Source organism: Mesoplodon densirostris, chromosome 4 (assembly GCF_025265405.1).
Source record: "Mesoplodon densirostris isolate mMesDen1 chromosome 4, mMesDen1 primary haplotype, whole genome shotgun sequence".
NCBI lineage: Eukaryota > Metazoa > Chordata > Mammalia > Artiodactyla > Ziphiidae > Mesoplodon > Mesoplodon densirostris.
Window position 1 is genome coordinate 6,094,458 of NC_082664.1, and position 22,406 is coordinate 6,116,863.

General features: G+C 45.6%; 1 protein-coding gene across 1 annotated transcript in view; it reads right to left on the reverse strand.

The window, feature by feature from the left end:
* EVL (Enah/Vasp-like) overlaps window positions 1–8,266 on the reverse strand; it is a 167,138-nt gene extending 158,872 nt beyond the window's left edge. The window contains exon 1 of the mRNA XM_060095650.1: window positions 8,206–8,266. Within this exon, the coding sequence (XP_059951633.1) occupies window positions 8,206–8,210 (5 nt within the window). The 5' untranslated portion in view covers window positions 8,211–8,266. The remainder of the gene's footprint in view (window positions 1–8,205) is intronic.
* Between the last annotated feature and the right edge of the window lie 14,140 nt (window positions 8,267–22,406).

Sequence of the window (22,406 nt, forward strand, 5' to 3'; positions counted from 1 at the left end):
CTCCATCCCTGGCAATGGGGCCTGGGATCTGCATTTTGGAAGGACATACACACAGGGATTCCTATGCACATTAAAGTTCGAGAAACTTCAGCGACATCGAGGGTTACAGTGCACAATGTCCTTACAAACAAAATTCAGGAAAAATAAAATCCATCCACACATCACTAAACAAATCCTGTCTCCTGGTATTGGTACGGAAACACTAGATGAAAGCACTGTCACCCAGTAATTCATTAACTCATTAAGCACATAATGAAAGAGTTTTCATCTTGGATGCCAGCTTCACTCATTTGGGAGCTGCCTTGCATGTGGTACTTGGAAGGACCCATGACAAGGCCGAATGAATGTCATGATTTACTACCCATTTTACGTATAATTGGCAGCATCAATATTCATTAAGCATCTACCAATTGCCAGGCACAGCGCTAGGCTCTAGGGACCCAACAGAGATGGAAACAAGCATAATCCTTTATGAAGTATAGGAGGAAAAAGATAAGTAATTATAAATATAAAAAGTAAGAGAGAGGGGCTTCCCTGGTGGCGCAGTGGTTGAGAGTCCGCCTGCCGATGCAGGGGACACGGGTTCATGCCCCGGTCCGGGAAGATCCTACATGCCGCAGAGTGGCTAGGCCCGTGAGCCATGGCCGCTGAGCCTGCGCGCCCGGAGCCTGTGCTCCGCAACGGGAGAGGCCACAACAGTGAGAGGTCCGCGTACCGCAAAAAAAAAAAAAGTAACAGAGAGACTTTCCTGGCGGTCCAGTGGTTAAGATTCTGTGCTTCCAATGCAGGGGGCATGGGTTCGATCCCTGGTCAGGGAGCTAGGATCCCACATGCCACGCAGCGTGGCCAAGAATAAAATAAAGTAACAGAAGAGGAAATATGGAATGCCACAGAGGCAAATAATCGGGAAGGGCCATCAGCCAGGGTCAGAGTCAAGGACTGCCTCCCTGAGGAAGTGACATTTAAGCTAAGATTTGAAGGCTGAGAACTTAGCAAGGTGAAGAGGAAAAGGAAGTAGTTGAACTCTGGTTAACTCATGACTTAGTCCATCAGACCTTTTCTTAATAAAGGATCCTCTGGAGGAGAATGAAGAAGACAAGATCAGAGCAACAGACACAGATGCACTGAGAGAGCCCAGAGAGGAGGGCAGCACCCAGAGAGTGTTTAAGGTGCTGGAAGCTTCACAGAGGGGCCCAGGGCAGATATATGACAAGGCGGAAGGACTGGAGAAGGTGAGTAAGAGGCTTCCAAAACCAAGCCCTTGTAAGGGACGTTGCCCATTTCCGCTAAGACACTCAGAAAACGTGTCACATTGGCTCCCACTGCCCTTTCTGCCACCACCTCCATGACTTTCACCACTAACTGCTCAACTGCAGTAACTATTTCTTAATCTAAATTTCCTGGTAATGATCTCCTCTACCCCAAAATAACATGCCTCCTGTTTTGTCTTTATTTCAGTAGTTCTATTTTGCCTCTTTTACAGAGAATGGCCCTGAATCATTTTTAGAAGTTGAAGCATCAATAGCAACTGTGGTTTCTAAACCAAAAAATTATCACATATGGTAGAGAACTTATATAGCAATCTGACAAAGGGGCAGAAGATCTGAAATCAGAATTGTCCCAGATCTTTCGGGGTTCATCTCCTTCACAGACATAACAAATTGAGGTGCGGGAAGTAAACAGCTAACCTTTACTGAAGACCGTAAGCCGAGAACTTTCTATGTATTCTCATTTGATCCTCACAAAACCCTGAGGAAGAAGTAGGGTTATCCTCATTTATATTTGAGAAAAGTGTCAGTTCATAAAGGTTAAGTAATTTGCTCAAAGTCAGTCAGCTGGTTAGGAGTGGCTATGGGGCAGAATCCAGGTCTATCAGACTCTAAAACCCAGGCTGTTTAGAATACAAGGGACAAATGTGGCCTAACTCAATATTATAAAAAGAAAAAGGTCATTCACATTCCTACGTTAAGTCCAAACCCAGAAGCAGAAGATGCCTTTCCCATAGCCTTAAAGACAAAGACAGACAATCCATCTTCAAACACAGTAGCTACGGAGGACTTGAGAACAGGGCTCCCCCGACTGGCAAGCAGATGCAACCACACCATTTACTTCTGATTCCTCTCCTAGTCCTTTGCTTTTTGGGAGGGGAACCTCCAATTTAAGATCAGGAATAAAGTTCCTTTCATTAACTTTATCTTTCTCTCTTCTTTGCTTAAAATTTATCAACAGCCTTTGGTTCCAGTAATAATACTATTTTGCTAACTTATCTTAAGGAAATAACCAGAGACGTACCCTAAGATTTATGTACAGACATTATCATCGTATTATTTACAATGATGAAATCCTAAAAACAAAGCTAACTGTCCCAAACTTGGGGGTACTGGTAAATAAACTATGGTATATCATCTGACAGACTATTATGCAGCTATTTTAAATGTTTTCAAAGAACATTTAATGAAGAGGAAATGCATAGATGTTGAATGTAAAATGCCCAATACGAATACACAGTATAGTATCAATTTTGTGAAAATGTTACACTTACACGTGAAAAAGATAAAGAGACTACACCCCATGTTTAATGGGTTATCCCTAAACAGCAGATCAATGCTGATTTTTATTGTCTTCTTTATACTTTCTATGTTTTCAAATTCTCCACATTCAATATATACTACATTTAAACCAGAAAAATAAAAACTGCCACCAGAAGTCATTTCTATGAGGTATTCTCCTTTCAGGCTAAGAAAGAGAAAAAGCTGTTTGCTGAGGGGACCACTGTCCTTCCCGCCCCACCCTGACGTCAGCTGGAGGTGCTCCTCTCTAAGTTATCATCACACTATTAAGGCCCTTAAGACATTCACTCAACTCGGAGTCACCAAGCTTATAGTTTACCGCAAGCTTCAAACCTGGGGAGTATATAGATTACCTTTAAAGGGAAAAAAATCTTCATGTGAAACAATGCCGATTTATTATCATGTAGCTTATTTATGTGCAATTATAAAACTAAGTTTAAATTTCTTATGTTTATGTAACTAGATACAAACAAAACTACCAAACCAGCAAAATTCAAAAGGACATTACTTTAATAAAAAGATGCTGCTGCTCCTATTAAAAACCATCACCCACAAGGTAAATATAGTAATGGTACAGGTCTAAAAACAGACAGAACAACCGCAGAGAGTTGAAGGTACACACACAGAAGCGCCAAACCCCATAGCTGGTCTCCCGAACACAACTTCCAAGGATACCTGGAGGAATGCTCCCCTGCCCCTATCCTGCGGCAATAAGCTCTGAGGTGTACTTGTGTTAGGTAGTGCTGGCTAACTGTGGTGTGTGAAGACTGTGTCTGTGCTTGGGTATCTCATGCTGTACCCTGTAATTGCACTGCATTCTGCAGAACTCCAAATTGATAAAGTGCCCTTGGCCCAGATGAGGTAGTTCCCTGGCACATAACCAGACCTGTGAGATGGTAGGCTGGCCAGGCCTTACACACACAAGGCTGGCCCTGGCGGGGGCAGGAAAGCTTTCCAAAGATTGCAGGTGAGCCTGCTTCAGATGTTACCATGCAGCCCTGGAGAGGATTTGGGAATCTGCATGTTTGTTCTGCCATCCAACTTAGAAACATTCCTGATACCTCTGCCATATATCTACTAATATAATCAAGTATTTGAACAGCAATTTTGAAGAAAACTGTAATTTTGATCTTTACCTCATATTCCAGACAATTTGAAGGATGAACTTTTGTGAAATTTTACATATAAAAAACAACTTAATACTTAACCAACTACTAGACGAATGCTAAAACATAAGAAATGATGGAAAAATCACAAAGAAAATGACTTGATAACATAAAAATCTTTAACTTCTATGTATCAAATCTTTAAAAGATAAAAGGCAGAGGGGGAAAACGTTCACAGAAGAGAACCTTCCCAACAGATAAATGACTGAAGTATATAAGCAGAAACATATTGTACACTGTTTATGTGGGCATCTTTGTTTTTAAGTAGAAAAAGGATGCAGAAAGGGATTTAGTAAATTTTTGTAAATCTTTTAGGGATAGAGACTATTTGGGGGAGGGGAGGCTTGGCCCCTTCTACCTCCTTACCACCAAATCCAGTATCAGGCAACGGTAAGGCCTCAAAAAATGACTTCTGAATGAGATATGAGAATATATAACGTCTCTTAGGAAAAGGGAAATAAGAATTCAGGCAATAGTCTAGAAAATTAAGAAAAACTCAGACACAGCCTTAATTATCCAAGTCAGCAAAACACTGACTCGGATAATTCACCATGTCCACATATTTTAGCAAAACTAAAATATGTGGACATGTCCCTCAAATGTTTAGTTTATTTGTTAGAATGCATCTCTAGCCCTATGTCTTTCTGGGACACTCCTGAAAAGCGTCAGTTTAGAGGCTCCATTTCAGACCATTTTCAAAATGTCGTATCTATGTACTCCCATGAGATTATCTAGAAAGAAAAATGTGTCATTTTCATTAAAAAAATTCAGACTGAACAAAAAAGAAAGTATTTTTCACAGATGAGCCACATTGCTTATAAATATCCAAATCCAATAAATTGACAACAGAGGTAATGATGAACAGACCTCCTCGACTCATTCAGGTCCATTTGCAAAAGCCATGTACCTCAAGAGGTACATGTAAATATACACGTATAGATGTTTAACTACAAACAGTCTGCAACAGAGAACTATGTTAAACTGTTAGCAGCGTTTTCAAAAAAAAATCTGTGTAAAGAAAAAGGGTAACTGAATGACTCATTTGGGAAAAAGTATTTAAAAACTTTCATTTCTATATCCATGCCTTGTCATTTGATCCCCCAAAATGGAATCTGAGAATACTATTATGTCATTATTGATCAAAAAATGAAATGTTCTATGCAAGTGGGCCAAGAAAGGGGTAATTTTTATCAAATAAACAATTAAGGAAATCAAGACAGGAGAAAGAAATGAATATTAAAAGAAGAGAGGAAAGCACCTGCTTCCAAAATCCTTTGCTTTACAGTAATCATCTGCCATTTTTTTCAATTAATTACATATTAAGAGGAAATAAAGATTTATTCTTAAAGTTATCTTGATTCTAAGGGCATTTCACAAACTGAAATGATCTAATATAGTTATAACACAAAAAAAATTGGCGTTGTTATTCTCCACAGCTTCTGTAACCGGGTAGCTTGAGTCTCCTCTGAAGTTGAATATTGACTCAAACTGCTCCTAACATGCATACATCAAGGACTTTTACTTCCAGTAAACATGAACATAGTAAATCAGAACAATCCTCCAGTTGAAAAGAACTAGAAAAGCAGGGGAAAAAACAGAATAAATATCTGCTTGGAGGCCTGGAGGAAGAAGGGCTATCAGAGGCTCAGGGAGGTGAGTTCAGTATTTGGGGCTACTTCTCCCTGGAGATGTCTGCCAACTTTGAGGGGAATCCTAAAAGCTTGGCTTTAGGTTGGAGGGTAAAGGTCCTGGCGAAGAGCTGAACATGAGCACTAAAGGTGAACAGAACAGGCTGGCTCTCACAAGGACTGGAGCTCAGCTTAGAAACAGCCCAATTCCTTGAGACTACACTGAAGTGACCCCAGATTATAAGTGCCCCATTTGTGACAAAAGCAAATGTGAATTATCTCTGGAAGAGAAAAACATCTCCTTAGGCCTCAAATTATTTCTGCAAACAATTCTGCAAATATGATGTCCAGCACGGAATTAAAAAACAAAAACAACTAGGCACAAAAGGAGATAAGACAATATGAATGAAAACCAAGAGAAACAGACATTGGAAATGACTCACAAATACTGCCATAACTGGACAAACATTAAGATAATTATACATACTATATTCAAGGAGATGAAAGACAATATTGATAATTTTGGCGGACAGCTGGAAACTATAAAAAGAAAAGCAAATGGAAATTAAAGTATCAAAAAATATATAACTGAAATTTAAAAGTCAATTGATAGGAAAGATAAGTGAGGAGATAACCAGAATGAAGGACAAAGAGACAAACAGAAAACACAGAAGGAAGGTTAAGAAAACACAGAAGGAAGATACAGTGAAATAGCCTAGCATGTATAATGGTAGCCCCAGAAGGAAAGGTGAGGGAGAATGGGACAGAAGCAATAGTTGAAGTCCTAATGGCTCATGACTTCCAAAACTAATGGGAGACATAAAGCCAAAGACTCAAGAAGCCCTAAGTTATAAGTTATATATATATAAAAAAAAAAAAAACATACTAAGGACAGCACAGAAAAACTGCTGAAAACCAAATACAGAGAACATTTTAAAAGCAGCCAGAGAAAAAGATGACTTTCAAAGAACGACAGACAAGTTACTTCTCAACAGAAACAATCCAAGTCAGAGACAATGAGGTATCTTTAAAGTGCTAAAAGAAAGCAACGGTAAACCAAGAATTCTGTAACTACTGAAAAGACCCTTCTAAAATGGAGGAAAATGTTCTAAAATTAGATTGTGGTAAGGGTTTCATAACTCTGTGAAAATACTAAAAACCACCCAACTGCATACTCTAAATGGGTAAATTTTATGGTATGTGAATTACATCTCAATAAATCTGTTTTTTTTTTCAAATGAAGGATAAATAATGACATTTGCAAACAAACACTGTAAGACTTTGTCACCAGCAGACCTGCATGAGGAATTCTACAGAGTATTCCTCAGATGGAAAGAAATGATCCCAAATGGAAGACTGGAAGATGACCAAGGTGGCCCTGCAGAACTATGGGGAAAAGATGACCTTTCTGATAAACAGCACTGAATAAACGGTTCTGCTAAATATAAAATTTGACCGCTTTTCCACAAGTTACACAAAAGTCACAGGTGGACTGTAGATCTTAATTTGAAAGGCAGAACAGTAAGATTTTTAGAAGATGTCATAGGAAACTATCTTCTTGACTTTGGAATAGAACTCCTACAAATTAGGAAGAAAAAGACATGTAAACCCCAAAAGAAAACACTTTTGAACAGGCACTTCATAAAAGAGGATACCAAATAAACATGAAAAGATGTTCCACCTCATCAGTCAGCTGGAAACTGCAATCCGAAACCACAAGGGGATACCTCACCAGGATGGCTGCACACTCACCAGGACGGCTAAAATGTAAGTGTTAACAAGTGCTGACAAGGACATGGAGCACGAGAACTCTCATACATTTGCTGGCAGGAGTGTAAATTGGTACAAACAGTTTGGAAACTTGGTGTTATCTCCTAAAGTTGAAGATATGGGTATCTTTTGACCTAGAAGTTCCACTGCTGGGTATATACTCAACAGAAATGAATGTACCAGGAGCTGTATAAGAGGATTCAAAATAGCATTATTATTAATAGTCTAAAGCTAGAAACAATTCAAATGTCTACCAATACCAGAATAGTTAAATTGTAGTATTTCATACAGTGGAATACTATAGATTAATAAAAATGAACAACGGTTATGACATAATGGATGAATCTCAGAAGCATGTTGAGTGAAAAAGACGGACACAAAAGAATATATATTTCATTAGTATTTCACTTATATAAAGATCACAAAACAGTCAAAATGAAACTACGGACACTATAGTTTTTATGGGATATATGTTTGGAAGGTAAAATCACACAGACAAAAGGCAAGGACGTGATTATCCCCAAAAAGTCAGGATTGGGTTACCTCCGGAGAGAGAATTCCGAGCTCCTGGGTGCTGGCAATGTTTTTTCTGGAACTGGTAACCACCAGTCCCCCTGGCTGGGTGATAAACCAATAAGTGGTACATTGCGGGTCTTGCACTTGACCGGCGTGCAAGAAAAAAGGAGACGGGGACAAGAAAAAGGGAGCAGAAGCGGGCAAGCAGCTCCAGGTGGAAGGAAACGACCACTTAACGTGTAAGCCCCGGAGCGCTGGCACAGGGAGGCTTCGACCAAGGGTACAGAGCCCCGGGGAGGGAGGCCGGAGGGGCTCCGGGCCGGGCGCGGCCACACCTGCCGCGGGGTCGGCCTCCCCACGCGGCCCCCAGCCCCCACGTGTGCCTCCCGCGAGCTGCAAAGGCCGGCACCGCCCGCTGCTTCCAGAAGGCCGCCCACCCCGACTCCCCCAGACCCTCTCACGGTCCCCCACACCCCCACGGTGCTCCCGAAGCCCGCCCAGCGCTCCGGACGCCGCCCGCCCGGCCTCCCCACGCCCAGGCGCCCGCCGACTCACCTCATTGTCGCTGCCGGGGCGGGCGCGCGGGGCCGGGGGCGCGGCGCGGGGCGCGGGGCGTTAGCGGGGCAGCCGGCCCCGGGCGCGGCGGCTCCGCGTCTCGCTGGGCTGCGGGGGGCAGCGAGGGCTCATCTTCTCGGGGCTGGCGTCCGGGCCGCTAGCTGCGGGGCCGGGCTGCGGCGGCGGCGCCTGACAGCTGGGCCCCGGCCCCTGCCATCTTGGCGGGCGCGTGCCCGGGCCGCCGTGTGCGCACGCCGCCGGGGGGAGGGGAGTGGAGGGGAGGGGGCGAGCGTCGCCCGGGTCCCCTCCGGCCGGGGGAGCGTGCGCCTGCCCGAGACTGGGGGCGCGGTCCCCGGGCGGGCGCGGGCAGCTGCGAGGCCGCCGACGGAGAGGCGAGAGGGCGCGCGCGGGCAAAGTCAGCCCGCGAGTCGAAACTGAGGGGAGAGCGCGCGCGGCGGCCCAAGCCCGACACAAAAGGCGCGGGGCCCCACCGCCCGCGCCTCCAGGAGAGCTGAGCCGGGGTCTGCGAGGGGCGGGGCGGGACCTCGGGGGGCGGGTCGTGAGGGCCCGGCCGGGCCGCAAGGGGCGGGGCTTCGAAGGAAGGGTGCTCAGTGAGGGGCGAGGAGGAGCTCCGAGAGCCGGGTGGAGCTCCGAGAGCCGGGTGGGACTGGCGGACGTGAGAGGGCGGGGCTTAGGAGAAAGCGCGATCCGTGAGGGGCGGAGCCGAGGAGGAGGGTAGGGCCCAAAGTGGGCGGGGCGCTGGCGCGGCACGTGGAGCGTCCCCCTCCCCGCACGGGTTGCCTCTCTCAACTACAAAGGCAGCTGAGCGCGCCGGCGTCCGTGCGACTTGGCCGGAGGAGTCCACCTTCCCCGGCCCTGCGGCGTGCCCAGCCTGCTCCGAGGCAGTGAGCAAACTCCTCTCTCTTTGTAAATAAAGAGCCAAGGCTGGGACGGGGAGTCGTATCTTTGAGGCAATATCAACAGCTGAAGGATCTCCCAGTCCAAAAAAGCCCCACCTGGCGCCTGCAAACCACAGCTTGTGAAAAATCACATCGACTGCACGAGGTCGTCCAGGTTTTCTCTGGTTGTTTAATCCCCAGCCTTCCTAAAGGTTAGCCATCCTCATAGCTGGAAACCCTAAACCCTCAGAGTCTCACTTCTCACTTCTAATTAGACACAGTTCGTCATGCTTTCTCAGTATCGCCACTAATGCTCCCATTCCCCTCTATCACAGCAACAATGAAATCGTATCTACCTTTTAAAACATTGCCTCTAAGCAAGAGCACATCAAGCGTTAAGCCGTTTCTGGCATATAGTAGGAGGGCAGCGAAGGGTCGCTATTCTACTGCTGGCCCAGAGTGAGAAGAGTGGTTTTGCCCAAGATACAGGAAGTGGTGGAGTCAGTTCTCAAGCCAAGGTTTTTCTGACTCAAAATCCCAGTGCCCATCCATTCTTTTTTTTTTTTTTTTTTTTTTTTTGCTGTACGCGGGCTTCTCACTGTTGTGGCCTCTCCCCTTGCGGAGCACAGGCTCCGGACGTGCAGGCTCAGTGGCCGTGGCCCCCAGGCCCAGCTGCTCCGCGGTATGTGGGATCCTCCTGGACCGGGGCACGAACCCGTGTCCCCTGCATTGGCAGGTGGACTCTCAACCACTGTGCCACCAGGGAAGCCCCATTCTTTTTAAAAAAAAAAATAAATTTATTTATTTATTTTAAGTTGCCTTGGGCTTCATTGCTGCACGCAGGCTTTCCCTAGTTGTGGCGAGCAGGGGCTACTCTTCGTTGCGGTGCACGTGCTTCTCATTGCTTGCTGTGGAGCACAGGCTCCAGGGCGCGCGGGCTTCAGTAGTTGTGGCTCGTGGGCTGAGTTGCTCCACAGAATGTAGGATCTTCCCGGACCAGAGCTCGAACCATGTTCCCTGCATTGGCAGGCGGATTCTTAACCACTGCACCACCAGGGAAGTCCCCCATCCATTCTTGTTTGCTGCAGTTGTTCATCATTCTTACACGTTGCAGATTGATCCCCCTTCCTCACCGTCCACTTGTCCTCAGAGCTCTTTAGTGATTGGCTGTCACATCTCCACTTTCCTTCCCCGATTTCTTTGAGCTAGAGTCTTCAAACTCAAAAGGGCACCTTGGTCCTCTAACAGTCCTGTGAGCAGCCCCAGAGGATTTCAGCCCCTCCTAACCTTATTTGTCCCTCTCTTTCCAGGGTCAAGATCAGTTTCTTTGCTACAGAAGAGACTGGTTAGACCCTAAAAATTACTAAAATGGACAAGCCCCAGGTCACTTGGAGATGTCCCAATGTGCTCTGCAGAGGCAGGGTCACCCCTGGTTCATGCATATCAAAGTTCTGTGAGAAGACCCTCCCAGGATATTGGCCTGTTTGTTCCCAGCCTGATTTATTGAAGCATGTGGCGCACTCTAACCTCTAGATCAAGCACTTTCCCTGCTGTCTTGGACTCTGCAACTGGAAGAAGATTTGCTGGGAGATGTTCATGGCAGACTTCCTATAGAACATTAGCACCAAAGGTGAGGGGGATTTGCCTCCGTCAACCTTTCCTGCTAACTACTAATCTCCTGGAACCATAAAGACATTCAAGTTCCTTTAAGGAGCATCAGAGAATGGATGCTGTAGGGGACCTGCAAATCCTGCTCTTAGTAAAGGGTTTGGCGCACAGAACACTGAGAAAGGTTTAAGTGGCCCAACATCACTCAGTGAATTCACGAAATCAGCTGTGTCACCCTCCTTGGTAGGTTTCTTCCTTGGGATGTTTGTTCGTTAGAGGGCTTCTTGAGCTGCAGAAAGGGCCAGGTGGGCAGGTAGGGACCACTTGTGCCCTAAGCTGAGCCCCACTTCCCCATGAATGGGCGTGGGTCTTTGTCCAACCAGCCCGAAGATGCCTGGGGAGACAGAGCCCTGCGTTTTACTCAGCAGCTCAGACCTCTCTGAGCCTCCATTTCTTACTGACAGATGGGCCTCCTAACGCTGTGTTGCAGGCACTGCTGAGGATCAGCACGAAGTCAGCTCCCCAAAGATCCTTCCTGCCCTCCTCCAGTGCCTCACTCGCACAGCTCCTTCCCCTTTCCCTTGACTGTGCAGCACTTAAACCCATCGTCTATTTAGCATCTTTCCCGTTTGCTGAATGAAGTCTTTATTTCTTAAAAGTACATGAATTCATGTTTTCCATTCTTCTGCTAAAAACAAAATTAACGTTTTGGGGGGACACATGGCCCCTGAACGATGTGAATCTGGAAGTCACCAGTTCTTGGATTTGAAAAGATTGCCCACCAAAGTCAGTGACTTTGTACTGGGGTTCGGGACAAGTGGCCAGGCTATCTGTGGGTCAGCTCCGAGGCACCCCTGGACTGGATTTCTCATTCATGGGGGAGGCAGGGAAGATGGGGTTTCTGCTGTGTGTTAAGCCCAGGCTAGTCACAGAGCCACAGATACATAATAGAGCTAAAAAGTCCCTAAGGAGTATCTTATCCAGCCTCCTTGTCCAGAGGGTGGAGGTGAGGCCCTGAGAGGGTGCACGGGTGAGTGGATGAAGAGCCTAACAGACACATTTCTGCAAACACCAAGTCCCAGGACTGCCCACGTTATCCCATGCTCCCTCCCTGTTTCTAGAAGTTTTTCCAGCCTGGAGTCACTGGTGAGGACCCAACTCCATGGATCATCTCCTCCATTACTTGGGGTTTTGCCAAAACAAAGTAATTGCCTCACTCACCACTAACAATAAAAAGCAACACAGTTGCTTTTGATGACTCACCAAGGAGACCATGTCTGGTTTATATGAATGAGCCGAGGTAAATTACAAATTCGTGTCAGACACTGAAGTGTCTTCTTCAAAGGGAAGACCACAGAGGTCTCAGGGAACTTGGGATCACCTGTGACCCTGCAGCCCTTTTTTTGAAAATCCCCACTCACACCGTTAATCTCCTTGACCAATTCAGTTATTACCAACAGTTGTTTTCCTTAAATACAGCACCATTTGTTTTCATTAATTCATTCATTGTTTATTGAGCACCTACACACGTCCGCCTCCTCTCATACCCAGCCCACTGACTCTCTACCTGGCCAATTATCTTCAACTCCACCCACATGTCACCTCCCCTCCCCGCCCCCCAAACACTCGGCATCCTCTCCCACAGGGCTGTAGGCACCAATCTCCCAAAGGCTTCAGGGCTTTGGGCTCCACCTCATCACACCCTTGCCATCCCATTCTGGAATGGTCTTTTACTTGCTGGCCCCCGCACTGGACTGTGAACTTCATGAGAGCAGCAGGCATGTCTTCCGTGCTTATTCCTCTTTGTCCCCCCTGAGTTTCTTCCCCACTGCCACCCCGCCCCCGAGCTTCTTACAGCACAGAACTGACATGTCGTCCTCATCCAAACGGTGCTTGTGCGGGGCGGGGACGAGCCTGCAGGCATTATATTTTGGAAACCAAAGCTCTCGCTTGTGTTCTGGTTGCATCTGGTGGGAAATATAAGTTGTTCCTGGCCCACCTTGCCTTCCACACACTGAGGTTGGTGTGGGGCACACAGCTGGAGCTTCTCTTTGACTCCATCTCTCAGGCGCCTCAGCTCAGAAAGCAACTCCCCTGAAGATTATGTTTCACCCACTTTGAAGGCTCAGGAGGGGGCGACTCCTGGGAGAGGAGCCGGCAGTGGTCCTACCGGGGATGACTCCAGCTTTCTGCTGGGGTAACTCAAAGACCTGGACCAATCTAGGGGAAGCTGGGCCAGATGTGTGCATGTTGGGGGCAGGGGGAGGACCTTGGGTACCCATCCAGCAGAGGGCAACTTCTTAGTGCCTCTTTGCACTGGGAGAGGAGCGTCGAGGACCCAGGCTGGATCAGGCCTGCCTTTCTGGAGGAGCCTGGCGCCAAGTCCTGCCATCCTGGGCTGCCTGAGGCTTCCCACTTAACAGGATCTTAATGTTTCTGCTTCATTAAATTAAGAAAACTTAGCCAAGTGCATCCCTCAGGCCAGCCTAGCCTGCCATCCTAGCTGCTGGTCCCTGGGAAGCCTTTACCCAGGAGCCTCCAGACCTTTGGGAAAGGATGCCCCAGCCAGCTCCTACCCAGGAGGCCCAACCTCCTTGTCATTCCCAGCCCCAGCCATCAGGTCCCAGTGTGGGCGGCTGTTCACCAGTAGCCTGCGGAAGAAACGTCCTGGTTACTTCTCTCCCTGTCGGCTGTCTCACTCCTGCCTTGGAGACCCAGACAGCCAGGCCTCTGTAGGGAACTCATTTCTGCAACAGAGCCGGGAGGCCTGGGCCTCCGAAACCGTGAGCTTGGGAAGTTTAAAGACTGCCATCCCCCCCCGCCCCGCAAAAATGCTCTACCACGCTGAGCAGTCAGAAGGTGGTATGTCCAGAGGAGGCAATGACAGAGAAGTTATCAGGAGAGCCAGGAAGATCTTGCAGAGGAACAATCTCAGAACAAAAGACAATTCTTGAGAACAAAAACCATTACTTCATAATTTAAAAGATTAATTAGGGGCTTCCCTGGTGGCGCAGTGGTTGGGAGTCTGCCTACCGACGCAGGGGACACGGGTTCGTGCCCTGGTCGGGGAAGATCCCACATGCCGCGGAGCGGCTGGGCCCGTGAGACATGGCCGCTGAGCCTGCGCGTCCGGAGCCTGTGCTCCGCAGTGGGAGAGGCCACAGCAGTGAGAGGCCCGCATACTGTAAAAAAAAAAAAAAAGATTAATTAGAGGCAGGGAAAAACAGAAAAGACACTGATCTAGAACTAGGGTTGGCACACTTTTCTGCAAAGGGCCAGATAGTAAATATGTTTGGCTTTTTGCAGACCATTCGGTCTCTGTCACAACTACTCCTCTCGGCCATCACAGCGTGAAGGCAGCCACAGACAATCCCTAAACCAATGGATGTGAGTGTGTTCCAATAAAACTTTATTGACAAAAACAGGTGGCAGGCAGGATTGGGCCTGCAATCCAGGGACCTAAAAGATCAGATGAAAAAATTACTTTGTGAAGCAGAGTAAAAAAAGAAAGAAATGGAAATTATCAGTGACAAGGTAAAGCACATAAATGATGGATTCAAGAGAGCTAACTTCTAGACAAGAGGAGTTCCAAATGGGGGGGAAGGAGGAAAAGCCATAATTGAGGACAAAATAAGAGTTTTTAAATCAAAAGAGCCCATCAGAAGGCTGGAGGCTTTCCCCTAAGATCAAACAAGACAGGGTTACCGACTCTCACCACTGCTTTTCAAGATTGTACTGGAGGTAATCAGGCAAGGAAAAAAAGGCATTCAATTGGACAGGAAGAAGTGAAACGATCTCTATCTGCAGATCACATGATCTTACGTTTAGAAAATCCTAAGTAATCGACTGAAAAACTATTAAAACTAATACACGAGCTCACTAAGGTTGCAGGATGCAAGAGCGATATTCAAAAAATCAATTGTATTTCTATATACTTGCTCTGAAAAATCTGAAAATTAAATTAAGAAAATAGTTCTATTTACAATAACATCAAAAAGAATAAAATACTTAGGAATAAATTTAACAAAAGAAGTGTTAAGACATACACTGAAAACTACAAAATGTCATTGGAAGAAATGAAAGAAGGCCTAAATAAAAGTAAAGACATCCATTCGTGGATTGGAAGACTTAATATTGTTACAAAGGCAACAGTCCGCAGATTGATTGCAAACTCAATGCAATCCCCGTCAAAATCTCTTTTTCAGAAATGAGCAAGCTGATCCTAAAATTCATTTGGAAATGCAAAGGACCCAGAACAGCCAAAACAATCTTGAAAAAGAACAAAGTTGGAGGTCTTATATTTCCTGATTTCAAAATTTATTGAAAAGCTTTAGTAATCAAGACAGTGTGGTACTGGTGTAGATAATATAGATCAATGGAATTGAATTGAGAGTTCAGAAATAAACCCTTATACTTATGTTCAATTGATTTTTGACAAGGGCTCCAAGATAAGTCAGTGCAGGAAAGAATAGTCTTCAATAAATGGTGCTGGAACAACTAGACATCCACATACAAATGAATGAAGTTTGGACCCTTTACATCATACACAGAAATTACCTTAAAATAAATCATAGTCCTAAACGTAAGAGCTAAAACAATAAAACCCTTAGAAGGAAACATGTTTAAATCTTCATAACCTTGGGTTAGGCAAAAGCTTCCTAGATATGATTCCAAAGGCACAAGCAACGGAAGAAAAAATAGATAAATTGGACTTCATCAGCATTAAAAAATTTTGTTGCAAGTAATACCATTAGAGTGAAAAAACAACCCACAGAATGGGGGAAAATATTTGCAAACATATATGTGAAAAGAGCCTTGTATCCAGACTATATAACGAACTCTTATAACTCAATAATAAAAATATAAATAAGTCAATTAAAAAGTGGGCAAAGGATCTGAATACATATTTCTCCAAAGAAGATATAGAAATGGCCAACAGGCAATGAAAAGATGCTCAACCTCATTAGCTATCAGGGAAATGCAAGTCAAAACTGCAATGAGATACGACTTCACACCTACTGAGATGGCTATAAATTAAAATTTTTTTAATTTTTTTTTTTTTTTTTGCGGTACGCGGGCCTCTCACTGTTGTGGCCTCTCCCGTTGCGGAGCACAGGCTCCGGACGCGCAGGCTCAGTGGCCATGGCTCACGGGCCCAGCCGCTCTGAGGCATGTGGGATCTTCCCGGACCGGGCCACGAACCCGTGTCCCCTGCATCGGCAGGCGGACTCTCAACCACTGCGCCACCAGGGAAGCCCCCTTTTTTAATTTTTTTTTAAATTAAATAAGGGAAATAAGTGATGCTGAAGATGCAGAGAAATTGGAACTCTCATAATTCTGGTGGAATTGTAAAATGATGCAATCTCTCTGGAAAACAGATTGGCAGTTCTTCAAACTGTTCAAAAAAGTTATAATATAACCCAGTAATATAACTTCTAGGTATGTGCCCACGTGAAATAAAAACATATCAACGCCAAAACCTGTACACAAATGTTCACAGCAGAAGTATTCATAATAGCCCCAAAGTGGAAACAACCCAAATGTCCATCACCTGATGAGTGGATAAACACAGTGGGGTCTCTCCATATACTGGAATGGTTTTTTGTTTTGTTTTGGTTTTTTTCGGTACGCGGGCCTCTCACTGCTATGGCCTCTCCCATTGCGGAGCACAGGCTCCGGACGCGCAGGCTCAGCAGCCATGGCTCACGGGTCCAGCCGCTCCGCGGCATGTGGGATCTTCCCGGACCGGGGTATGAACCCGTGTCCCCTACATTGGCAGGTGGACTCTCAACCACTATGCCACCAGGGAAGCCCATATACTGGAATGTTAGTTGGCAATAAAGAGCAATGAAGTACTGACACACGCTACAACATTGATGAACCTTGAAAATATTAGGCTAAGTGAAAGAAACCAGTCACAAAGACTACATATTGTATGATTCCCCTTATAGGAAATGTCCAGAAAAGGTAAATCCATAGAGACATAAAGTAGTTTAGTGGTTGTCAAGGGCTGGGGGTAGGGGGAGCAGGAAGGGAATAGGGAATAACTATCTATCTGTATGAACTGAATGGTGTTCCCTCAAAATCCATTTGTTGAAGCACTATTCCTGGTACCCCAGAATGTATCTGGAGATAGGACCTTTTAAACAGTTAAGTTAAAATGAGGCCATTAGTATGAGCCCTAATCCAATCTGACTGGTGTCCTTATAAGCAGAGATTAGGACACACAGAGAGACTCTTGGAACAGAGGAAAGGCTGCCTTGAGAAGGTGGCCGTCTGCAAGCCCCCAAGAAGAGGGCTCAGAAGGGACCAAACCTGCTGCACCTGGATCTTGGACTTCCAGCCTCCAGAACAGTGAGGAAATAAATGTCTATGGTTTAAGCCCCCCAGTCCGTGATATTTTGTTATGGCAGCCCTAGTAAACAAATACAATGCCAATGGGCATGGAGTTTCTTTGGGGGTGATGAAAATGTTATAAAGTTACACTGTAGTGATGGTTGCACAACTGTGAATATATTAAAAACCATTGAGTGGTATTCCTTAAATGGGTGGATTTTAAGGAATGTGAGTGATATCTCAATAAAGCCGTTTGAAAAGAGAGAGCTCACCAGGCATTTGGGAGGATTGGTGGAGAAAGACACTCACGTAGCCACTGTCTGGGAGGAACGGCCTTGTTTATTCTCCCATGTGGATGATACCCCTGGACAGGACAGGAGTTTAGGCCTGCACTTCTCTGTTCTCAGAGATCTGAAAACTTCGAGTTTCAAATGCAGGTAAGAAGCTGAATAACACATCTGTTTCTCCCTTTTACCCAGTGTCTTAGTTTCCTGTTGCTGCCATGCAAATTACCCTAAAGTTGCTGGCTTAAAACAACACATAGGGGGACTTCTCTGGTGGCGCAGTGGTTAAGAATCTGCCTACCAATGCAGAGGACACGGGTTTGATCCCTGGCCCGGGAAGATCCCACATGCCAAGGAGCAACCAAGCCCTCGTGCCACAACTACTGAAGCCCGCGCGCCTAGAGCCCGTGCTCCACAGCAAGAGAAGCCACTGCAATGAGAAGCCTGAGCACCAAAACGAAGAGTAGCCCCCATTCACCGCAACTAGAGAAAGCCTGCGCGCAAAAACGAAGACCCAACGCAGCCAGAAATAAATTAATTAATTAAAAAAAAAAGCAACACTCATGTATTCTCTTATGGTTCTGGAGGTCAGAAGTCTGACTTCACTGGGCTAAAATCACAGTGCTCCTTCTGGAGGCTCCAGGAGAGCGTCTGTTCCTTCCCTTTTCTAGCTTCTAGAGGTCACCTAACATTCCTCGGCTTATGTCACCTTAGGAAGGGGCCATCTTCAAAGCCAGCAACTAAGGTCAGGTCTTTCTCACGGGGCATCACTCTGACCTTGCTGTGTAGTCACATGTCCCTCACCTCTTCTCCCTCCTTCTCCCATAATTAGGGACCCTTGTGATTACACTGGGCCCACCTGAATAATCCATGATAATCTATTTCAAGGTCAGCTGATCAGCAACCTTAATTCTACCTGCAGCCTTCATTCCCCTTTGCCATGGAACCTACATACTCATGGTTCCTGGGATTAGGACTGGACATTTTAGGGAGGGGTGGAGGGTGCATTCTGCACATAGGAAATCTGTTTTTTCTCCCAGGAGGCTGAAAGATTCCTGGAATTACCCTTGTTATCCTAGGAGTTCAGAAGTTTCACCAGAGTGCAATGAAACCCTAAATAACCATAAAAAATATGGTAAAAATTTAGCTTGGAAATGTAAAAATACTCTTCTAGATAACTTTGAGCTGAAAGAGGAGATCAATATTAAAACTACAAATTAATGAGAAATAAATGAAAATGAGAAAATGTCAGGGTAACACCTATGGGATACACCAACAGCAAACCTTACACATTTTTATCATATAACAAAGAATATGTATAAAGGAATGAAGCATTCAACTTAAAACACAACAAAATAAATTAAAAAATTATGAGAAGGAAATTATTTAGGATAAAAAGCTGAAAAGAATGAACTAGAAAACAAGAAATACCAAAAAAAACGAAATTAAAATATGCTTCTTCCAGAAGAAATAAAATGGAAAACCCACAAAGCCCAAGAAATAAAAGACCAGAAAAGAAAAGTACACTAGGAATGAAAAAGGACTTATAACTGCATGGGGTAAATGAGAACAAAATAATTACATGAGGATACTATTGCAGTTTAATTTCAATAAATTTGAGGATCTACATGAAATGGATGATATTCTTAAAAGGCAGATAGAAAGGCTGGTAATAAGAGAACTTAAATTGGACTGAACCCTAAAACCAAATTGATAGCGGGGGTGCCTAGATGGTAAGCATTGGGGGGAAGCCAGCCACCTCCAGGACCTCCTAGGGGACACGTCAGGCACTGTGTCTGTGAGTGGCCGAGTGGCTCCTGGCAAGACAGCAGGTGGAGAGTCAGCCCCAGACAGGGAGGCCACTATTCACTGTGGGGCCCTGGGCAGGCCTCTGCCCTTGCTGGGCCTGGGTGTCCTCCTGCGTTGGCTCCTGGACGGGAGACTTTGGAGTCCCAGGTGGAGGTGGGATGGAGGGTGGGGAGGTGGGATGGAGGGTGGGGAGGTGGGAGAGGGAGCGAGCACAGGATGAGGGCATTTCTGGTCACCTTCGCCCCCTGAAGCCACAGCAGCTGCATTCTCAACCATATTATAGCGCAGATTTTCCCGTAAGATTTTTTCTTTTTCTCTTTGATTTATTCTCGTCTGTTCACTTTAATGAAATCATTTCTGATTTTATTCAGTTCAGAGCGATACAAGGTAGACTTTATTATACAACAGCATATACTTGTTTCTCTACTGGCCTCTTTTATTGTTATTTATTTATTATTATTATTTTTTAACATCTTTATTGGAGTATAATTGCTTTACAATGGTGTGTTAGTTTCTGCTGTATAACAAAGCTATACATATACATATATTCCCGTTTCTCCTCCCCCTGCGGCTCCCTCCCTTCCTGTAAGATATTATCTGCAGAAAGCTGTTGCTAAAACGAACATTGGAAGTCAGATGATCCCTCCGCCCCCAAAGTGCTTTCAGCTTTGATCTCTTCATAGCATTCACCTGCCAAAGTTCATGGGTTATGCTTTGACAACTTGTTTGTCCCTTAGGATTTTAAAGATGTTTATAAGTCCCCAAATGGAGATGGATGTGTGTGTGTATCTGTGTCTGTGTGTTTCCTTCTTTTACAGAAGTGCTGCTTAATTTGGAACATAACTGAAATTTGCTTTCCCCAAATGACCTAGAACTAGATAGCATGCAGGGGCTGATGGGCTGATGAGGCAGGCACACTGTCTAACCACACACACGCCCAACTTTCTCCCCTGAGAATGACGAGCTTTACAGCCTTTAGGTAAAAATAGCTTTGTGCGGCTTCCACCAGGAAGACACATAGAAAAGGAAAGAGGATTTATTTGCTACAAAAGAAAAAGCCTCCCAGATTGTTACCATAATTTTGGAACTCACTTTTTGCAAAACCTATCAGGGGACATACAGATATCCTTGCCCTCTAATTCAGTAATTCTACTTCTGGGCGTTTGTCTTGAAGTAAATCTAAAAGAAAGACGCAGGGGACAAAGCTGTTCTCAGCAGTGTGGTTTGCAATAGTAAAACACTGGAAGCAGGAAAAGATATTCGGGGATAAGGGCAAAGGTTTAGGAATTGAATACAAGTCCGAATGCTCACCTTGCCTGTAGCTCCAATCATTCGTGTATCCCCCTAACTTACTGATAGGCTGTCCTCACCAGGCACTGTGCTAAGTGCTGGAGAAAGAAGAATGAACAAGATGCGGAGTGTTTATGCTTTAGGCAGCTTATGGACAGAAGGGCTACAGGTAAGTAGACTAAGGAAACCCATGCTAACAATTCACTGTGATAAGGGAAGTACAATGGAGGGGGAGGGGAACACATAAGAGGGACCAGAAATCAGACTAGGCACTCCAGGAAGGCTTCCTGGAGGAGGTGGCTTCTTTTATTTTTTTTTCTTTTTTGTTATGCCTTGTGGCTTGCAGGATCTTAGTTCCCCAGCCAGGGATTAAACTCATGCTCCCTGCAGTAGACGCGTGGAGTCCTAACCACGGGACCGCCAGGGAAGTCCCCAGGAGGTGGCTTTTTAGCTGAGTTATGAAAGTTATGGTGGTTGGCCAGGAAAAATGGGAGGAAGAGTGTTGGGGCAGAGAGCAGGTGTAAACACTGGTGAAGGCTGGGTGGTGACAGGGAGCGTGCTGGGGTGTGGGGACAGAGAGTGGTAGCAGAGAGAGGTGGTGTGGCAGAGGAGCCCGGAGCCCCCTGAGCAGGCCCCGTGCACAGCGTGAAGGAGCTTTTCCCTAAGAGCCGCTAAAGGAGTTTAAGCAAGAGAATGGGGGTATTTAGAAAGCTCACTCGGCTGCCACGTGGCGCAAGGCCAGTGGGGTTGCAGCTGGGCCAGGGCAGACGCAACACAGATGAGGAGACGACGTGGACGCAGGTGATGGCCCCTTCAGTGCTGGAGACGCAGGACTGCTGAGCATGAACTCTGAAACCTGACTACGTGGGTTCAAATCCCAGCTCACTCACTGTGCAGCCCTAGAAAGTTACCTGACCTCTCTGAGTTTTAGTTTCCTCATTGTCAATAAAAGGAGGACCATCATAAAGAGAAGCCCCCTCCTCGAGTGGTGAGAGTGTTGAAGGAGTCGCCCTGTGTGGGGCGTGGCTAAGGGCTCTCTAAGGGATGCTGTGGAGTCATGACTATTATTGGCGGCTTGTTGATACGGGCAGTGAGTCCAAAAGAGGGGTGGAGAGGGATGCCCACTGCTGGCTTGGGCAGTTGTGAGGATGGAGCACAGGGTTTGGGGAGAAAAGTGGATGAACTGATTTGAGACATGAAATTGAGGTCCCAGTGGGCAAGCAGATGGACATCCAGGTGTGGTGCTAAGGAAGATGAGTCAAAGATACTGATCTGGGGGCTTATCAGAGCTGAAGAGGTGACTGAGACCCCAGGAGCTGAGGACACAGCCCCGGGAGGGGCGGAGAAGGAAAGGAAGCGGGCAGAGGACCGAGAGTTGAGGAACAGACCAGGGGGGTTTTCTTCTGATGGGAAAGATTGGAGCCTCTTTAAATGTTGATGGAAGGAGACTTCAGAGAATGCATTGTGGACAAATGCCCTCTGTAAGTGTGGCCTTTATTGCTTTTTCTTATCATCATCATCACCATCACCATAGGGGTGAGAGGACTGAGCTAAGAGAGTGATATCAGTCACAGCAGCCTGTTTATCTGCAGCTGATCGGAGTTCTTTATAATGAAGTTATAATGATAGGGGAAAATACTTATAAAGTTACATGAAAAAAGCAATACAAAGCATTGTCTATGCAATATGTTAACTACAGAAACACATCTAAAAATGTGCTCCCAGAAATAAAACGCAGGAAGGAAATGCACTAAGAAATATCAGTGCTATTTCTGGGTGGTAGGGTTATGGGAGGGCTTCCTTCTGAATTTGCTGTGATGAGTATGTATTAGTTTTATCATGAAAAAGTACAGTAAACTTTATTTTATTAAAAAACAAACAAACTAAGGTGGCTGGGGGGCTGTCCCTGCCAAGGTCACAGTGACCTAGAGCAAATCCTTGTTTTCCCAGTACTCTGGTTTCTACATCTACAGAA